At 43.5% G+C, this 21,369-nt stretch overlaps 1 protein-coding gene across 2 annotated transcripts in view; it reads left to right on the forward strand.

Moving 5' to 3' along the window:
* Positions 1-19,786, forward strand: part of VIPR1 (vasoactive intestinal peptide receptor 1) — a 68,226-nt gene extending 48,440 nt beyond the window's left edge. Inside the window, exons 6-12 of one of the 2 annotated variants that reach the window (XM_009072602.1) lie at positions 3,491-3,644; positions 6,423-6,483; positions 8,708-8,777; positions 11,739-11,830; positions 16,626-16,755; positions 17,209-17,250; positions 18,738-19,786. In XM_009072602.1, coding sequence (XP_009070850.1) covers positions 3,491-3,644; positions 6,423-6,483; positions 8,708-8,777; positions 11,739-11,830; positions 16,626-16,755; positions 17,209-17,250; positions 18,738-18,929 — 741 coding nt within the window. In that variant the 3' untranslated portion in view covers positions 18,930-19,786. The remainder of the gene's footprint in view (positions 1-3,490; positions 3,645-6,422; positions 6,484-8,707; positions 8,778-11,738; positions 11,831-16,625; positions 16,756-17,208; positions 17,251-18,737) is intronic. The other variant, XM_009072603.1, reaches the window with a different exon arrangement.
* The last annotated feature ends 1,583 nt before the right edge of the window (positions 19,787-21,369 follow it).

Below are 21,369 nucleotides of genomic sequence, written 5' to 3' on the forward strand. Positions count from 1 at the left end.
CTGTGTTAGTCTTTCAGCACTGACACAACATCAGAACTGCTCTATATGAAAAAGAAATCTTCAGCGAGATGTAATGGCTCATCTCTGCCCAGTGCCTGTCACCTAAGGGGTAAAATATCTTACATAAACGTGGATTTTATTTCCCAGCATTACAGCAGCCACTCTGAGGCTGAATCTAATCCATCAAGAAGGCAGAGACCCAGTATCAAGTGCTGCATGAAATAAGGTCTCTCAAAAGCCAGGAAGGGCTGTTTTCCAAATGTGTCACTGAGTTGGCTGTCAAGGAGGATTCAGTGGAAGAGTAGCACTGCAATCAGCAGTGAAACTGCATCTTTTGTAGAAATGCATGGTCTGGTTTTAGCTTACACATCTTAGGCAATAATAGCAAGAAGCCTAGGCAGTGAGAAGACTGCACAATCCAGTGCAGGACATCCCCATGCCACAGGAGATCCTTGGTTGCGAGATGTTATTGCCAACTACTCCAAATGGTGCACAAAAATGTCTTTTCTCCAATCAGCAGTGAAACTGCATCTTTTGTAGAAATGCATGGTCTGGTTTTAGCTTACACATCTTAGGCAATAATAGCAAGAAGCCTAGGCAGTGAGAAGACTGCACAATCCAGTGCAGGACATCCCCATGCCACAGGAGATCCTTGGTTGCGAGATGTTATTGCCAACTACTCCAAATGGTGCACAAAAATGTCTTTTCTCCAGGTAAAACATCTTGGTTGCGAGATGTTATCGCCAACTACTCAAAATGGTGCACAAAAATGTCTTTTCTCCAGGTAAAACCAAAAAATCCAGGGGTGGTAGCAACTGCTCAAGGAAGCAAATATCCCTCAGCAAGGCACAAAGAATTGATGTGCTACAGGTCCCTCAGAGAAGTTGCCAAAACTCAGCTGCTGCCCATCTGCATAGAATAATAAAACCATAGAATCATTAAGGTCAGACAGACTTCAAAGAATGATTGTAAAGCTCCAACTTTGATTGTAAATCCAGCTGCTAACCACCAAGCCACCACCATGTTAGGGAAGGAGGTAGGGCCAGAGACAACCATGAAAGCAATGATTGCCAATATTGGGAAAAGTGATGGATTTGGGCACCCAAATCTGGGGCTTTTGCTGCCACAGCCTGAGCTCAGCACAGCTTCCTCTCTGTACAGCAATAGCTCTGCAAACTCAGGTTGAAAATCCCCTCCTGCGAGTCTCTGTTAGGCAGAAATCACATGCACTTTTTGTGAGCAGCTTTTCCTGGTCCCATAAAGCATTGAAGTTCCTTGTGATGCTTTATACTTCTGCCATAGCTTTAGTGAACCATCCAGAAAGGATTTCCTAATGTACATTTCCCAAAGGAAATCTATGTTTTACCAGCATGTGGTTGAGATGCATCAAAACTGCTTTCTTAAACCTCATGTCTTACCTGTGAGCTGCTGAATAACTGATAGAGTGAAACAGGAAAAGAATTCAGTAGCCCAATAGGGCTGAGTACACTCACACCCATAAATCTCCACTGGCCACAGACACACCAAGCAAGCACTCAGGGTTTGGGAAAAAGAAATGAGGTGTGGGAATGTCACACAGCCATGTGTACACAAGAGCAGGGAGAAATAGAGTATAGTAATGCCACAGGGATAAGGCTGCTGTATCCACAGCCCTCATCAGGTCAGCTCTGTGTCACCTTCCCTCCCTGGGAGTTAACTGCCTGCTCTGCTTCCACATTCCCCCATCACCACCCTGCAGCAAGGCTCTCCTTATACCATCTGCCTCACAGAAGGGAGCTGATGTGCCTAGAAATTGTCAGGAGCCCATGAGGGTCCCCAGTGTCACATACTGATGGGCTGGGGGAAGGCTAAACTAATTCTGAGTGACCAGTGGGGACAAGTTTCCAAAACATGTGGCATCAAGAAGCACTCTCCACACTTCTCTTTTTAACCAGTGTGTTTCATAGCAACTGTTTTCAGCAGGGAGGAAGTGTGAGCTTGTCACTGGTGCGGATCAATTATTGTTCTGAATTCAGCATTTTGTACATGCAGAGCCACTAACCAGAGAGTGCTGGCAGCCAGATTCTTGTGTCCTTGCACCAGTAAGTGCAGGTATCACTCAAGCAGACTCACTGAAGGCTATGTGGCTATTGCTGAGTCACCTTGTCAAGGATATGTATAATGGTGACCTCCTGTAAAGCTGCAGCTTGACCTGGATGCATCACACACCAGGGCTGGAATACTTAGGGCAGGTAATTTCTACCTTCAGGTGGTTTGCTGTGGATTTGGCCTCTTAAAGTGTCAGAAATTTCAGGGGGTTTCTGCCTCTCTTGTAAGGAAACTGTTCCCATTACCTGTGCTGCAGTGGAATCTTCACACAGCAAGTTGCTGCGTTTAATTATTCATGTCCTGAAGAAAAACAATACACCTTCCCTTTTCAAATCTCTCCCCTGCCAATGCACTCAAATCTGTCCATGCTCCTGTGTGTTTACCCTGCTTCTTCCTATAGTTTATTTTAAAAACATATATCCCAGTCCTTTTTGTAACTGAGGAGCAATTTTTGTGGACTTGGCTTTCTTCAAACTGCTGTCTCAAATTCCTTCAGTTTTGCTTTATCTGCCAGGCCATGGAGTGATTACTGTTGGACTTATTTTTTTCTATTTTATTTGGGTTTTATCCTGGGGAAGTAGTTTATTCAAGTCAGAGGCTTCATTTCCTTAGGTTTACAGAGCCAGGTAATACTAGTGGGTGGCCCCACTGAGGATGATGGGGGAAACCATGATGACTGAATCACTCAGAGTGTTGTTCATTGAGATCATAGAATCACTGGATACCCTGAGTTGGAAGGGACCCACAAGGGCCACGTCCAACTCCTGGCCCTGCCCAGAATAGGCCCAAAAAGCACACCATGTGCCTGAGAGCAGTGTACAAACACTACTTGAACTCTGCTGGGCTTGGGACTGTGACCAAGCTGACTGAGTTGCTCTCAGTTCAAGGTGGTGCTTTTTTGAAGGGTTCTTCTGACCACTTTGTTTCACAGCTCAGCCCCATGAACCCACACCTGGTAGAGCAGAGAGGCAGATGATTGCACACCAGGGCAGGACTTTCTGGCATCCACTCTGCCCCTAAGCCAGCTTGCCACAGATGTACATCCAAAACTTACAGAGAGCAGCACCATACTGGCTGGGATCATGGTCCAGCAGTTTGCAGTGCTCAGCAGGGTTTCCAAGCTTGAGTGCATCCCCAGGCTCACACAGTCAAATGGCATCCAGACCTAAGCCAGCTCTCAAGGATGCTGCCTCCATGCAGGGGTTAATGTGTAACAAGCATGTCCACTCCAAGAAGCTTGGTAGGGCTTTTGGCTTTTCACCATAGAACTCATTCCATAAAGACTTCAGATGCTGCACAAAGCAATCCCAATGATACATACAGAGTAAGGTTTACTGGTAATTTCATGTGTTTACTATGGAAACATGCTGCAGATCACCACTGTTCATTTCTTCTCTTCCAGGTAGGCTGCAAAGCCATGATGGTTTTCTTCCAGTACTGCGTCATGGCCAACTTCTTCTGGCTGCTGGTGGAGGGGTTGTATCTTCACACCCTGTTGGTCATCTCCTTCTTTTCAGAGAGGAAGTACTTTTGGTGGTACATCATGATTGGCTGGGGTATGCATCTTTTCCAAACTCAATGCCAAGAGGTGATCCTGATAGTCATTTTTAATAGTAATTTAATCCACACACCTGGGGACTCAGGGCAGAGATGTAGTATACAGCCCTCGAGAAGGACTTAAGAGTGTTGGTGGATGAGAAGCTGGACATGAGCCAGCAGTGTGCACCAGTAGCCCAGAAACCAGCCATGTCCTGGGCTGAATCAAAAGTGGCATTGGCAGCAGATCAAGGTGATCATGCCTCTCTACTCTGCTCTTATGAGGCCCCACCTGGAGTGCAGTGTTCAGCCCTGGGGTCCCCAATATAAGAAGGGTGTGAACCCATTGAAGCATGTCCAGAAGAGGCCACAAAGATGCTCTACATAAGAAGGGTGTGAACTCGTTGAAGCAAGTCCAGAAGAGGCCACAAAGATGCTCTAAGGGCTGGAGCATCTCTGCTATGGACACAGATTGAGAGAGTTGTGGCTGTCCAGCCTGGATAAGAGAAAGCATTGGGGAGAACTTACTGCACCTTGCAGTACCTAAAAGGGCTCCAGAATAGCTGAAGAAGGACTTGCACAAGGGCATGGAGTGGTAAGACAAGGAGGAATGGCTTCACACTGACAGAGAGTAGGTTTAGATGAGATACTAGGAAGAAATTCCTCCCTGTCAGGGTGGTGAGGCACTGGCACAGGTTGCCCAGAGAGGTTGTTGCTGCCCCACCCCAGGAAGTGTTCAGGGCCAGGCTAGACAGAGCTCTGAGCAACCTGGTCCAGTGGAAGGTGTCCCTGCCTGTGGCAGGGGACTGGAACTAGGTGACCTTTAACGTCCCTTCCAACCCAACCCATTCTGTTATTCTATACATGTTACCTGATTGCCAAGGATTTAGTGCAACCAGGAGCAAGATCAAGTGCTATCCACAAGGTTTACCCTAACTCCATTAGCCTGAATATTCAAAGGTATTTAAGAACTTAATTTGTGCTGACCAAATTGATAGTTGAGCAGCTCAGTGTCTTTAAGGACTGGGCTTGAAACTCCTCATCACATTTATAGTCGCTTAGTCCTTTGATCATGACCAGGATCCCAAAGTTGATATGCATTGACCTTAAATTTTAAGGATGGATCCCAGCAAAGCAGAACTCCTGGACTGAACCACACACTACAGTCAATCATTCCCTCTCTGTCTTACTGAATTCAGACCAGAGAGCTAGCCCTCCCTCTGTGTTTTACTGAATTCAGACCAGAGAGCTAGCCTGAGATCCCCTCAGCTGTGTGCTAATGCTGATAACCTTCTGCTTACTGCTTTGTGATTTCTCCAGCTTTAATGCAAATCCAATCTCAAACATGTAAAATTAAATAAAAGAGTAAAACAAAATAAATTAAAATAATTAAATGCAACGAAATAAAACGGCATAATAAAATAAACAGAACAGAATAAAAATGAAATGAGAAAATGGCAAGGAAGGCAGAATTAAGCTCTTCACAAAGTAACTCACAGCTGAATTGTTAACTTACAGAAATGAATCCCACCAGATCAACTTCTTTTCTTTCTCCAAAAAGGAAACAGAGATCTCTTTTCCCATATATGCAAGGATTTATGTTTAAGTAAGCAAAACAGCTTTCTACTGCATGCTCTCCATAGCTGAAACTGAGAAATAATTAGAGCAGGAAAGAATCTTGAAAAGAAAAACTAAAACTGTGCCATGTCCAGGGCTATGCCTGGACTCAGGATGTGATCAGTTGGCCATGGAGTAACTTCCATTGAAAGGGACAGGAGTTACACTTGGGCTCACACTGCAGAACAGAGTTGATTGTCCATGCTCTAAGCATCTAGCGATGATGATAGCAGGTCTCGTTTCAGATGCAGTTAATCAGGTCAGACCTTCTTTAAACCTGCCTTGTGCATGCATATCCTTTATTTCAGCACTGTAGAGCTGACAGATTTTACAGAAAAATGTGTGAAGACAACAATTTTAAATCAAAGGAAATTTCTTGCACTAGGAGTGTGTTCTGAGGTTGGTTGGGTGAAGAAGGGCAATTCCAGAAAATGACAGGTGCTTGAGGGATCTTTTGGCCTTTCTGTCATCCATCATTTGCAAGAGCATCAGTGATGGATCTGAAATGGATTATGCATGAATTAATAATTTGGATGCACTAATTACAGTTCTTCCTGGTTTTATCACCATTGCACTCAGAAATCACTGGCAATAAACTATACACAACCTATGAGTAACGCAGAGCAAAGCAATGTGTCCTTGCTGGAGCATTTGCAACCTAAATCTAGTCAAATACAAGAGACAGAGGAAAGAGGCACCACAAGGATGGAACAAGACCACCCTGGTGAGGCAGAAGATCATGGAGTGAGGAGCAGAGCCAGGTTCATCTGGCCAACTACAGACATCTGCAATGTGAACTTGTCACTCCACGATCCCTTTATAGCCAGTGGAGATCCAGACAATACAGTCAAAGGAGTCCAAGGACATATTTCCTGTCCTAAAGCAAACATTAAAAGTAGCTCAGATGATCTGCGTGTTAGAAGCACATATCTATCCCCATGGATGCTAAAGAGAACCTGTGGTGACTGGCTTAGATACAGGTAACTTATCTTACATAGCCAGTGGGAGAGAAAGACAACACGTTGCCTGTTTGGCATGTGAGTGTTGAAAACATGAAGGATTTGCCCACGCCCAACAGAAGGCATCACCTCAGTCACCTAGGAGAGCTGGAGCGTGAGGGAGAACAGCCCTGAGCACACAGATGATGATTTCTGGCAGTAATACATCTCTTCTCTTGTCAGGTGCCCCCTTGGTGTTCATCACTGCTTGGACTGTGGTCAGGATTCACTTTTTCGATGTTGGGTAAGCCTGTGGACTCAGTTATCTTTCCTTCATAATTCCTTCCTTCCTTTATCTCCAAGGAACTCCAAGGGAAGCCCTGCAGAGCAGAGGCTCTCCCCTGCCACCACAAACCAGGAAATGCTCTGAGGGCTCCCTGAAGACACAGAGTTTTATGTCATCTTAAGCTAGTCACTCACCCACTTTGCTTCCCAATCCCTTGGTCAGGATATTTGCAGGGAATTTGTGAGAGACCTGGATGTTTGCATTTGGCCCCATGCTCAGAGCAGAGCTTTGCATCCTGCAGAATTGGCACTAAACATGTTCATGCAGCAGATACTTAATAAACACATCCATTACCTCTCCCACAGAAGAAATGTAAAAATTCTTTGTTTTCTCAAGCAGACTTTAGGATCTATTCTTCATCCTCTTTAACCTAGCAGCAGCTTTTGCAATTTTAAGTAAGAGGCAGATACAATACAGCTAAGAGAATGAGGCAGATACCAGAGTTATACAAGATTATATGCAAGTAAATAGGATCTGATCCTGCAATTCTCCTTCTTGCTTTTATTCAAGCAGTCGAACTACAGTAATTGGAAAGGACTTTATGGGAAAACACTCTAGAGAGTTACAGAATCAGAGCCTTATTCTGTCCTCACTGTGCATGTCCTCACTTCTTGCATTTGCATCATATAGTTAGCTCCATTTTCTCCCCTGCATTCCCCCTCTCCACGTGTCCTGGTTTGTCCTTATTTCTGTCCTAGAAGCAGCTCAGATTTCTCATTGCTTTTTTGATTTGCTAGCACATTTCCTGAGGGCTACTCACTTCCTTTCTGCTTCCACTCTATCTGCATAAAACTGACCTTATTTACTCTGTTAATAAATAGCCTCTACAATGAGATAGAGACAGCAGGATTTAACCATTCTGGATACCAATTCTTCTTACTATATATTCCCACTGAGCTACAATAATTCTTAATAAAAACACAGTCATCTTTGCATTTTCTGGATGCTTTAAACCTCTACATTTTTGTGCCAAGGAAAACTTTTTTTTTCCAGATTAAAATTACCTACAGAGAAAAATGGAAGGAAATTAATCCAGATTAAATAAACCCTAATTATGTAAAATTGGTTAAACAAGATTAAACCACTGTTTAAACATTCCAACTCCAAATTAAAGTGACCTTCATTCAGACTGTCTGAATTTATTTTAAAAATGAAGTGCACTAGACATAATTAGGGCCACTTTAATTCTAAATGAGAGGGCATCATGCACCTGACTATAAGCATCTGCATGTGAGCAATTTGCTGCATCTCTCTTTAGAGTTCGTGGAGATTTAGTCAGTGCAGTCCATGGAGTGCAATTTTTTTTCATCCTAAAGTTGATGACTAAAATGAGTCTCAGGAGCCATGCCCTTAAATTGTCTCTCTTCATCCACTATTGCCTGCACTGTCAATATTTTGAATTAGATGAGCTGAATCCAGGTGAAATTGCCTACAGTAGGCTCCACTAATCTATTTCCAATGTGAATGCAGTCCAATTTCCATGAATGTTTTCCTAAAAATACACCTTCTACACCTGACTGAGGTCTGCAGATAAATGTGTCCCAAGCAATATTAGTTATTTCCATATCATTCTGTTCTGTCATTTCCTTGCTAGTTCTAGGTGAGTGGTGGTGTGTGTAGACACTTCTGACTTCAGGATGAAACAAATCACATCCTGGACCTTATGGACCTTCCTAACTAGATCCATAGTTCAGAGGCAGCTGGATTTAGTGGGACTAATCCCACCATTGGCTGTTACCTTTTTCAGAAGGACATGGTTCATTTTGTTTCTGATGGTGCCAGTTGCTCTGTGCTTATCAAACCTCCTATCCAGGGTGGTGGAGAGCATTGGAAGCCTGAGGAGTCTGTGGGTTTGATAAAGTTTCCTTGTAAAAGTACTCAGTGTAGGAGAAATTTAGGAAATCTCTATATTCCCCCACATTCACTCTGCATAACATCCTCCAGCCCATTCCATTACCAAGGAGAAAAGAGCTCACAGCATTATGTCTGGGGCAATTGATGTTCAAAACAACTGCAAAGTATGTCTTTGGCCATTCCCAAATCATGCATATGAGATTTAGTCCTCTTCACATAACCTAGCCTAGATACCTCTAGCTTTTAGGGAAAATGAGTACCTAAGAAGGTTACATAGCTGCTTGCTTGCTGTGCTTGCTGTTTTAAGTCTGGTTTTGTTTCTTTTTAGGTGCTGGGAGGAAATAGTGGAATCCCCATTCTGGTGGATCATTAAAACTCCTATTTTGGTGTCTATTTTGGTAAAGTATCAGCACATTCTGCTGGCTGCAAAGCCATCGCTAGTACTAAGTGGGGAGGGGTGAAGGGGAGTTGAGACATTTTCTGTAAATGTCCATGGAAATGCATTGACAGCTAAAATCCCACTGTGTACTGGACATCTGTCTTAGGATGAGGAATTTCATCCTCCAGATAAGCAACTTTACTTTTAGCATTGACCATGGAAGAGTTTGAGTGACTAGGAAACCAAGGTGGAGCTCATTTAATGTAACTTTGACCACCTCCACCTCAGGTAGTCTCCCTGGGCATCCTGGTGTGGTGGCCATGGGAGTGTGTAGCCAGAGGAGATTGAGGAATGTAGTTAGAGATCCAGGAAAGACTCATTTTATCTAATGCATCAGTGGATGTCTAAATTAGATCTGATGAACTGTGCTATGAGTGGTTTTGTTTCTCTGAGCTGAGCAGGATCACTTGTTCAGTTGTAGGTGTCAACACTATCATGTAAAATGAGATGAGTCCTACCATAAATTTCCACTCAGATAAAGAGAGGTTAGATGAATTCTATTGCTATAGTATCCAGTAGAGTCAGATTACAGCTGTGTGTTTTCAAAGGAAGTTCTGCAGAAGCTTGGCTGATTTCCAGATAAATCAACAGAAGTGTTTGACTTTAATTCTCTGGATATGATCAGTTCTGACCACAGAAACCATAACATTTCTGAGGAACTCTGAATCCTTCCATCCTTGTTGAACATTATGTGTTTCCTCAGTCAGGTACTGAGTCGAACCTTGAAATCAAATGAATTTGAGTTAAACTTAGCTTTGAGTTTTCTTAAATGAAGGCAGGGATGTGGGAAGGGAAGAAGACAAAATGCAACAGAAATCAAACCACATATACCTTGTTTAAACAGAAATGTTTCCTTTGACATACATTGTTCTTATTGCACATACATTATGACCTTTACAAGAAAACTTTTTTTTTCTGTAGCATTTGTCCTTGAGGGATTCTAAATTGAAACAGTTTGAATAATGATATCTTACTCTGTTTACCTCACTGAAAAGAAATGCAGTACTTAGATGACATGTCTCAAAATATTTATATCATCACAGAAAGCTATAGATAGCATTTTCCCTCTCCTGAGATAAGCTTTTGGTCAAAAAATACACCCTATTATTCTCCTTGGATCAATTGAGTCTGTATTTTCTTTTGTCCAATAAATCATTTCCTTGTTGCCAAACAAAGTTTACCCAGCAGTTTCTGGTTTTCCTTCTGCAGATATCCTATAAATCTGCCACAAAGGAAGGGCATGATAACCACTAGCTGATGAACAGCAGGTTTCTTCAGGGAGGAATGCAGCATTTCCTCCGTATCCATGGGAATAAAATATCTATCTAATGTAAGAAAGAAATACATATAAAAGATATATAAGGTCTTTGAGATATATAAGATATATTCAAGGTATTAAGTACTGGCAACAAATCAAGTGCCTTTGATTGTCCTCTAGGTTGAAAAATAAACTAAAGTTCTCCAGTATCCTGCTATCCGTATCTTCTACCATGCAATGCTAAGGTTGTACTAAACCCATATGTCACACTGCACCTGACTCACCACTGCCCTAGGTCTATGTTTGCTCTTGACCACTCCAAGCCAACAGAGTCAGTGTTTTACTGCTCCTTTTTTACCTTCAGTGCTGCAGCTTGTGTGCTATCAATGCTCATTAGTGTAATTGATCTAGATAACACTGTTCTGAACTAATAAATTTGACTTGCCAGCAAGTCATACACAAACCATTTTTATGAGCAAATAAATACAAACAGAAACTATGATAAATGGCACAGGATAGATAAAAAGCGATTAAGCAATGCTTCATAACCCAGAAATACAATTAATTTCCAGTCACTCAGAGCCTTTGAAAAAAGAGTGAGTGTTTAATTGAGAGATGTGCTTGAGTCTATTTTACTCACCTATTGCTGAGATAAATGTAGGAATTGCTGGAGGAAATTGTACACTCTGTTTTTGCAGGAGATCAGATTGGCTGGGTAACACAATCCCTTCCAGCCACTGAGCCTCTAAAAATCATAATCATTTGCACATGCACTAACCATGAAAGGATAAAGCAAGAGGTTGTGTGCCAAACTAAAGCTAAAGTCCACAGAAACCTGTCACTGCTTTTCTGTTTTCTACATTGCATGACTAACAGGATGATTTACTGGATAGGACCTCAAAAGCAAGCAGATTTGCATTCAATTCATGCCATCTACTACATGCCATTTGGAAATGGCCATTCCTAGCTCCACACCTTTGCTATGAAATGAGGTTAACATTGCTTGAGCATGTTGGTGGAGTACTTGGAGATCTATTGAGTGAAAAAGACCATTAAAATCTAGGTGTCACGTTGACTCCTCTGGTTTAATGTCCTAGGAGGGAACATTTCCCACTGTGTTGATGAGATCTTCCCCTTGCTGTACAAGTTATCCAGCTTCTCTCCAGAGAGGACATGGCCGATAGCATTGAGTAGAGGCCTGCTGGAGTGGCTGCTGCTTCATGTTTTGGTTTGATTTCCTTGGCTCACTGCCTCAGTCTTTGACATTCTCACTGCCGGTCCCATGTCACCGTCTCCTGAGGGCTTTGACATCCGTCGCTCCGCTCAGTCCCAAGGCTCTTTTCCCACCCCGTCGTCGGCACTCCCCCACGCAGCAGGACGTCGTGCATAGCTGTGCTCTATGGGTTTGACATCATCATACTTGGGATGTATGACACAAAGTCCCAAGCAGGCTGATGTCAGGCCCAAGATGACTGCCATCCTGTGCCGGTTTACTCTGTGCTCCCAGAGGGGTTCTCTGCTCATGGCTTGTTAACAGCAGCTTGTTCCATGGCAAAAATATCGCAGTGAAAGGAATTACCCTCTAATGATGGGCTCTAGTCACTGGAGAATAATACTAATTTTTCACTTCTCTCTCTGTTTCCTTTCTTCCCATCCCAACAGGTGAACTTTATCCTCTTCATTTGCATCATCCGTATCTTAGTCCAGAAGTTGCATTCCCCAGATGTTGGACACAATGAAACCAGCCAATATTCGTAAGTTCTGGACTTTTTTCAACCATATTTTATGTTTTTTGGGAAACTTGTTTGTCTGTTAGTTCAGTATTGCCTCTCAATTCATTATTATGTCTGTCTGCATTGATCAGAATCAATTGTTAATTGATTGAAGCTGATGAGAAATCAGGAAATGAGGCATTTGCTAAAACAACTGGACATATTTTATGTCAGTTTGAGGCAGCTGAGAAGGCTTTCTCCTGGGATTAAGGATGAAGAAGTGAGAGCAACAATAATGGTCATGAAGGAAAATAGGTTTTTTCTTTGCATATTTAATATTTATTGCATTCTGAAGGCAAAGGGACCCTGAGGGAGGACAGAGTTGTTGTTCATTGTGTACAGGCTTTCTTTTACCCCTGAACTAGTCACACTCATCTCCCTTTTTCAAAGAAGGAGAGATCTAGAAAATTAATACATTCAGTAGAACCTATGGGAAATTTTCCTTATCCTAAAGCAAACCTCTAAACTAGATTGGAGTAATTCAACACATTTCTCTTCCTAGCTGAGAAAGATCACTCAGAAGTTTGGCTTGACTTAATGCTTTTATTCCAGGGACATAATGTTGACCTTAATGGGGCTTTTAATAGTGAACAACATGCAAGTGAGATCAACATCTCTCTCAGTGGCCAAGACTGGTCTTAGCTGCAGTATTTTAAGAGGGCAAGAAGTCTGTCTATCTGCATGGATTTATTCTGGCTACAATGCAAGTAAAATAAAAGTTCCAACCAGCTTATTTTTGACTCTTGCCACTGTACTGGCTCATCTTTTCAACTATCCTGGATATTTATTAAATGTTTTCCTAGATAAGAACTGAAATGAAAAAGGTTCAGTGTCTGCATGGTCACTGCTCATAAATCATTGTCTTTGGAGGGAGCTGCTCTCTTGGGTGCCCTGAAGAATCTGAGCTCAGTTCATCTTTCTGCAAGATGGAAAACAATAACAATATGGTCCTTAAATACTGATCAGCCATGGCACTGAGCCTTTCTCTCTAGTGAAGGTAAATTATTCATTTCATCTGACTCGAGAGATTCTCAGATTTATGAAAGGAAATGCCAGGATTTGACCTTAACTCCTCCTGGCAGCAGCCAAAGACAATTACCTTGTTTTCTGTCATCACAGCACACCAACGTTACCAGACCTTATGCTTTCTGTCCTCTCCCTTTCTGTATTTCCAATTGGGAATTGTGTCTTTATACCCCAGGATGGCAGCAGCTTTGGCCAAGTGCATAGATTAAATCAGCATATTCAAATATGTCCTAGTACTCAGCAGCATCCTGGAGCAGTTGGCTCCTGTTCACCTCAGCAGAAATGCTGCCAACATGCAGGGGAAGGGTTATGCCCAGGTTACCTTGGAGGTCATGCTGAGCTTTGAGTTCAGGGCACATTTTCCAGTGAAGTGGGAGCTGCCAAGAAAGCTCTTTTTGCCTTGTAAACAAAGGTAGTGCAGCAGTTAAGTAACACAGTCTTCCCTTCCCTGACCTGCCCAACAGGAGGTTCTGCTGAAGTACAATTGACCTTTACATCTACAGTTCCTCATTTTCCTTCTCCAACTGAAAAAGCATCTCAGTTCCATTAAGGTGTGAATCAGCTGCTCACTTATATGTCCAAGCCATATGAGATGCTTTAGGATATCTCAGATGCTTGCTTGGACCTGGCACATAGGACACAGGACCTATGAGAGTCCTGTACTCTTGAACAGTGGCATCTGGCTACCAGCCACATTCTCTGGGGCACCTAGAAATCTCTGTTGACAGTGCTGACAGCAGTGGGACATAAGACACTTCACTTTCCTGTGGAAGTGAATATCAAGTGTCTCAACCTGTAGGATCCCACCAAGAAGAGTTGCCAGTGCGGTCCTAATTTTTTTAAGTCTAGACAGCAAATCTGTAGAGACTCCTGGGGTCCAGACTCTTTTATATGTGCCATTAGATGCATGAACTGCAACTGTAGGCAGCTGGATGCTTTTACATGTCATTCTCATATCTCCTGAAATGCTTCTGCTGGTTTTAAGGGGTTTACCTGCAGGGCCCAAGGGATCCTAGCAAAAAACTGCTAATGAAATGTGTGGGTTCCTCCTGCCAACTCTGAGATCTCGGTTTTAAACTATCAGCATCAGGGATATCTCATTTAGATTCCTCTCTCCTTTTCCTGTTTATTTTACATTGTTTATTTTCTCAAATCATAACAGTGACATGTTGACAGTATTGTTCACTTCCAGTGGATTTCAGTTTAGCTGCAGGCTGGAAGTTCAGGTGTGCTGCTGACTCACTCATTAATGCTACAGAAAGGGAACTGGGCTTTCATGTATTGGAAATTGTGAAAACAAATCTCCCAAAACAGTTTCCTAGAAATGACAGAGACGTGCAAGAATGGGACAGCAATATTGCAGGCAAATAGAAGCTCTTTTTTGCAACAGAAAACTTGAGCAAAATTCATCTCTTTCCATTCTGCACATGTTCATAGATCAATATTGTCATCCAAGTTTTCTGGGTAATTTTTCTGTTATGATTTCAAGGAGCATGACAAAAATTTTGGTTCACTCTTGCCCACTCCCAAGGAAAGGAGTATGTTCTGTGCAGGTTAGTGGAGATGTGTTTTCCCTAAATTACCTGTCACTGTGTATATCCATCAGAGACAATAGGTCTAAGATGTGCTGGAAGTGGGAATAATGAGCTTTTTGAGAAGCCCTGGCTTCCAGCAGGTAGATTTAACCAGCTTTAGACAATATCCCAAGCAGTTATGCCTCCTGCACAGCCAGGCTTGGGGAGAAATGATATAATGACTGGGGAAGATGATTTTCCTCGTTGCAGTGTTTAGGGCAGGGGAGTCTTTTAAATATCACAAGGCTAGACCATAGAACCCTTGCCTTGAAGCCCAGCTGAGATCTAAAACATCACTCACCATCTGAGGACGTTCAGTGCTGGGAGCAAGAAACTGGAGAGGGGCCTCAAGGTTTGGCATTTATGTCCTTATGGCACAGTACAGACAGGAGGGAAGATGTTGTAGCTGAGGCCCCAGATAAGATAAGATTTTGTATTCCATTGGAGGCTGCAAACAGCATCTCTATGAATGTAGTATGTGAAGGTAGCATTGCATCATCTCCTCTAGGCTGACTGTTCCACAGAGATTGGGGAGAGAGGAGACATCTCTGTGAATATAGTGTAAATATTCACTCAGCTGTGATCTGCTTAGAAAATGAGTTGCTTTCTCATATGTTGGGAGCTGGAGGAATTTGGGCTTGGTCTTACTAGTCTGGATCACGCTAGACCAGAGTTGCTTCTGAGAGTGAGGAACGTAAAACACTGATGATCACCAAAGACAGTTACAGTCCTCTGGCAGAGCAAGATGTCCAAGAAAACTCAGATTTTGTATGTACTCACTATGAGCAGGGATGTGGGAAGGGCAAATTCCTGTAAAGTTTCTCAGCCTCCTACAGACACTCATTTGTCTGGAATGAATTGCACTCAGCTGTCTTGCAGCCAGCAGGTATTCCCTGGGGGACCACAGCCTCCAGCCACAACCTTAATGTCAAATTATCTTTAGGCCAGGCCTGGTGAAAGCTGGAAAGGTGTGCTGGGAGATACAGTGATGAGCATCATCTGCATGAATCTGGGACATCCTTCCCAGTGGGCTTATGCAGATGGCAAATAAATGATGATGATCTGAGAGGGCTGACCATGATGAGGATTTGGTGCTGAAAAGTTTGCATATGGAAGAAGTATTTCCAACATCCCAACCATAGCTTCATTTTCTCCAGAAGCCTCTGGGGGAAGGGGACACTGCAGGATGTGGGTGACCAAGGAAGCCAAACCCCCATAAGTATCCTTAGACCCTTGATTTCATTTTATTTCTCTCAGCTATATTTTAATAATGATTCTTCTTAATAAATTATCATCTCTTCCTAATTAGACCTCTGATTACCCATCCTGATGCCATTAAGCACTAATACTGTTCATCTCCCTCTTTTGGAGACATTCATTGTGCTGTAGCCTGTCATTATTCAGAGCTAAACATACCATTTTTCTCCCAGAAGCTGTAATTTTCAGAAATCCCAAGCAAACAAAGATGATGATTTAGCTCATAGAGATGGAAAAGAGTCTCTGGTGGGAGGGGAAGAAGAGACAAGGGAGAAAGAAATACCTCCAGTGGAGCTACTAGGAATAAAGATACCACATTTTATGGTGTCACCACATCTGAAATCACCAGCCATCTGCAGTCTATGGGACAAGAAGTAATCTAGGGCTGATCTCTCTGCCTTAGCTGGAGCACATATATATTTGTGTGAGAGCTGTTAAGGAAGAGGAGAGCAAGCCTGTGGAAATGCTCCCAGCATGGTCCTTGGTCAGTCTGAACTGCCACACACAGTGCCTGTGCCTAGCTGAGGGTCCACCTCCATGTGGCATTGGATCCCAGCCCAGGTCATCAGAGGGTGATGTGAGGAGCATCTCCACACCCCCAGTTTTTCTGTAACCCACACATTTCTTCCCTCTGGGCAAGGGAGCCTCCTGCTGCTGCCTCACTCAAGACTCCTGTTGAAAGGTTGGATGTTCCCAGGACCTCAAGATGAGTATCCCATATCACATCTCCTAAGGGCAAACAAAGGCACTTACCATGTAGATTCAGGCTACATCACCACAATCCAGGTAATCAGCAAATATATACTGAAGCAAATTACATTTTTGGGCTTGCTTAGGGCTCAGCTGCAGGATTTCTCATCATCTTACCCTTTAGCTTCTCTTCCCTCTCCCCTCATGACTCATGTTTGTTTTTCCAACAGGAGGCTGGCCAAATCCACCTTGCTACTGATCCCTCTCTTTGGCATTCACTACATCATGTTTGCTTTCTTCCCTGACAATTTCAAAGCAGAAGTTAAGCTGGTCTTTGAGCTCGTGGTTGGGTCGTTCCAGGTAAGCCACCCTTTGGCCACCAGTCAGTCACCAGGTCTGTCAGGAGACAGAAGTGTAACAAGCTTGACATGGCAATAAGCAAACATGTGAGCTGTTCTTTTCCTGGACATGCCCAATACTGCTCTAATACCTTTAGGGAAAAAACTACTCACTCCATCTTGGCCACAATGAAAGATGATTTTATGTTTTGCCTCCTAGAATTCCATTTTAGGTACCTGAAAAGAAAATGTACATCTATACATTAGTCACTCTGGGGGTTTATGTATTTCAGGGAAAAAAATTAGTATCCCAGTTAAGTTTTTATGTTATTGACATGTTCAAGACAAGGTTGGATAGGGCTTGGTCTAGTGGAAGGTGTCCCTGACCATGGACACCTCCACATTTCTATGATTCTATATCTTCTTTGAGATCATTGTCTTTAGTGCTCAAAGCCTGTTCTCTCCTTTCCCCTAGGGCTTTGTGGTGGCTGTTCTGTACTGTTTTCTCAATGGAGAGGTAAGATCATCAGTATTGTTTGGTTAATGTTTGCAGCTAAGACAAATTGAGTGTTTGTGGAGAGTAGACTGAGAAATGTCCCATTCCTGATGTTACCATACTGGTGAGAACCATCCAAATCACATATCTCTCTCCAGAAGAACAATCCAACCATTTGCCTGACAGTTTTCAGCACTGATAATAAACATATTTGAACTTTTATGTGGATTGGTGCTGCTGAGTCCATCCTTCACTCATGAGACAGCATCAGCCAAACTCTAGTGTGACCTTGCACAAACCATGATCCCAAAGGATCACTTCCAGCAGGGAAGATAAAGCCCATCTTTTAAGCTTTAGTGCCTCAAGGAATCCTCCACAGGATCAGGCCCACTGATAGAGGCTTATTAGTGCAGTGATATTTTTGTGTCATGCTCCACCTGCCTGTAAGAATTTCAGTAGAGACTGATTAAACTCATCACAAAGGCTACAGAGTAGGTGTGAGCAGCTGAAAACTTGGAGCTGCTGTCAGCTGGAGCACTTTCAGCTCAATAAACAGTGCATGGACAAGAAAGAAGCAGCTGTGATCTGGGTTTGTGTTCCAGCTTCCTAGGGAGTGCCCAGAATCCAAATTTTCTCTCTTACAGCTCTGATGCTGCATCAGCTACACTGATGTGATGTGTACATCAGGCACTGGTGTGCAGGGCAGAGATCCCAGCTCCAGCTGAGACCTTTGCCAGTAAGCCTGTGTGGAACAGAGCAGCACCACACAAACTTATTAATGATCCAAAACTAATACAGGCATTGATGTGACTTGTTAGGCACTCTAAAGTGTGCCAGGTAAATATGTCTCTACCTTACAGGCATTGATCTTGCTTTTCCCATGTTTCCAGTCCTGGGATTCTCATCCTGGTATTGTGCTGTTCCTATGCTTGGTCATCCCAGAGACCCTCAGACACAGCTGTTTTATTTAATTCATACTGTTACCAAAAAATTTGGACTGGAAGGCTGCAGGAGGGAACAGGGACAGTGGCCAGATTTTCTCAGGATTTGATTCTAGACAGTGTAAACCAGATCATTTCTGTAAACTGCCCAAGCAGGAATAAGTAGCTTCTGTCAAAAAAGCACAGCTGTATTGACAGCTTTACAAACAAGTTTTAGTTACATGATTTGTATTTGGACCAAAAACAGGGCAGTGAAAAAAAATCATCTCAATTACATTCACAAAGCGTAGAGTGTATTGCCATTGAAGATAAGTACTCTGGTATCTTCACTGTATCAATAAGGAATTCCCTGTGCTCACCTTTCTGCTGAAGCTCTGGGACTTCTGCTCTGATCTAATGTCTGGAATGTCCCCTCTGTTCTGTGTGGCTAAAAGTTCTGTCCAGGCTGAGTTTAGTAGCCCTTATAAGATAATTCTTGGCCCCTTGGTAGGTGGGCACTCACACAGTCAAGTCAGAGCAGTAGCAAGTGCTCTCCCCTGCTGACTTTCCTGTCTTTCCACCACCCAGGTCCAAGCTGAGCTCAAGAGGAAGTGGCGGAGGTGGCATCTGGAGCGGTTCCTGGGCTCAGACATGAAGTATCACCATCCTTCTTTAGGCAGCAATGGCACCAACTTCAGCACCCAGATCTCCATGCTGACCAAGTGCTCACCAAAGACACGGCGGTGCTCCAGCTTCCAGGCTGAATTCTCTCTGGTGTGATGGGGAGAGGCTCTCCAGGCACTGAGCATCCAAAAGAGAAACTGAGAGACAGAAGGATCCCCAGGAATCAGTTGTATGATGACAAATCCTTGTGAAATGACTTGCTCCACATGAGCCAACAGAGGACACACAACTGGAAAAGCCACTGGCATCCAGAACAAGATCTGACAAGCCAAGAGGCAGAGAAATACTTTTCCTCTCCCTCTTTTCAGGCCTTTCACTCTTCAGTTTCAAGCCCTCGGGGGTTGATAACTATGAGTAAAGGTTCCAGTCACTTGAGGAGAGCCTGGGAGATCCTGATGTGTCATAAATGATGAAGTATGGGGAGTAAGGGAGGGGAGAGCCTGAGTCCTTGGTGGCTTTACCAGAACTGGCATCTCTGAAACTGATAAATTGCACTTTTTGACAAATGAGCCAGTAAAGGAGAGAGGAAGACAAGAAGCAGGGAAAAAAACAGCCAAACATATGAATGTGCCAATAGTCCTGTGGATAAGAGGTGATAAAGCTCCGAAGATAGAGTCGAGGACATGGGGAGAAGGGACAGAAGGAACAGGAGCAGGAAGGAAGAGGCCAGCACATGGCCCCTGTGTTGTACACAGGTGAAGATGAAGCTGCAGCACCAGGAAAGCCCCTTGGAGGATGCCCCAGTGCTGGAGTGTGTTCTGCTAATTGCCCACCATCCTTGTTAGCAACAGCTTTCCAAGCACCTTTGGGTGCCCTTGGGAAAAGCAGGTCACTGAGAAGGAACAGTGTGAGAATGCCCTTCTTTGCACTGTGTTCATGGCATGGTGTTTGGTTTGGTTGTGTTCCATGAACAGGAAACCCGATTTGCATGTATAAAAACCAGGTACAGATGCCAAAAGCAGAGCATGGCTGTGTTTTTCATTCTTTTTCAGTTCACCCCTAGATCTTGGTGCATTCATGCACCCAGGAGCATTAGGGATCAGGGGGAAATAATTGGTCTGTAATTCATTTGCACTTGCTTAGCACACACTGCCAGGAAAGGGAGCTGTAGAACCCTGTAATCCTTAATTGATTCAGACCTGCCATAAGGAGCCATTCTCCAGATGAAAAAAAATTAGCATCACAGCAGCAAGCAAAATTTCTTTCATCAGAACAAGGTTGTCTCAGCACGTAACTGGCACTCCAGGAGTGAGGAAGCTATTAAATTGATTTCTTCTTCGGCTTTCATGAGGAGCTTTCATCCTATGATGAAGGCATTGTTAGATCTTTAAGATGTGCATGTTCACTTTACCTCTTTTCTGAAGGCCTGTTAGTTTCCATCTAGGGGCAATCCCTATTTGAAGAACGTACATGCATCCCATTAAAACCATTGGAATAGTTTTCCTTTCTTGGTGGAGGGGCAAAGGAGTGGTGGAAACCTAGTCAGGCTGAAGCACTGCACGTCAGGCAATCCCCACAATCCCAGACTCAGGAGACAGAAAACACAAGGACACAGATGCTCTTGTTTGTGTCCCACCCAACTACATCAAATGGGGTTGCACCAAATCCCTGCTCTGTCAGTCTCTCATTCTACTATAACATGTCTTCATGGAAGAGTTTGGGTCACCAACACATGTACCTGGAAAGGAAGTTTGGCTTCTCTTTCAGAGTTCAGAGGTCTTAACTTACCCACCAGGTACTAACAGCACCTGGATTTTTATTTCTCCATAATGAAATACAGTTCATTGGAGGGAATCATCTGTAACTTGGTGGGTTTGGGCTCTGTTTTGCTGGATTCTTTGTGTGCTGTAAGCATTTGCAATTCACTGCCAACAAACCACACTGAGCCCAGGAGATCTGCAGATCTGGACATCAAGTTCTTTTCTCAGTTCTGAGAGGGCAGTTGTTCCATGCTGTAACCATTCCCAGAGCTATACCTGTTATTAACTGACCTCAGTGTTTCCAAAGTACTTCTCCACATGTAGGACTGAGAACAGCACAGAGGGCTGGTCAGTACAGGGTGTGAGATACTGTGATACAAGTGCTGTGAAGGGTGTAGATGTAGTCATCAGATTTCAAGGAGTTAATTCAGATGCTGTCACAGTGTAGCCATGGCTGCCCATTCTGAAAAACCTCAGAAGGAAGGTGGATATTGTGAAGATAGTGAAGATTAGCTCCATGGTCCTGGAATTAAAGTGCTGATGACCCCAGGCTAGCCAAGTGTGACCCAGCTTTGTTATGGCCACAATGCACTGAGACCATATCAGCAGTGAGAATCCATTACTGACATGCTGTCTTAGCAGCTCTCTGATTCTCAAAATGCAGAGAAAGCAAGAGAATGCTTAAAATTTCTCCACCTTTCTTGCACTGAAGTCCTTATGCCCTGACACCCCAGAAACAGCATCCCAGAGGCAAGGACCCTCTTCGTTTTAGTGGTCACAGCCGCAAGCCTGCCAGAGTTCAAGAAGCATTTGGACAATGCTCTCAGGCACATGAT

This window comes from Acanthisitta chloris, unplaced genomic scaffold (assembly GCF_000695815.1).
Source record: "Acanthisitta chloris isolate BGI_N310 unplaced genomic scaffold, ASM69581v1 scaffold10784, whole genome shotgun sequence".
Taxonomy (NCBI): Eukaryota; Metazoa; Chordata; class Aves; order Passeriformes; family Acanthisittidae; genus Acanthisitta; species Acanthisitta chloris.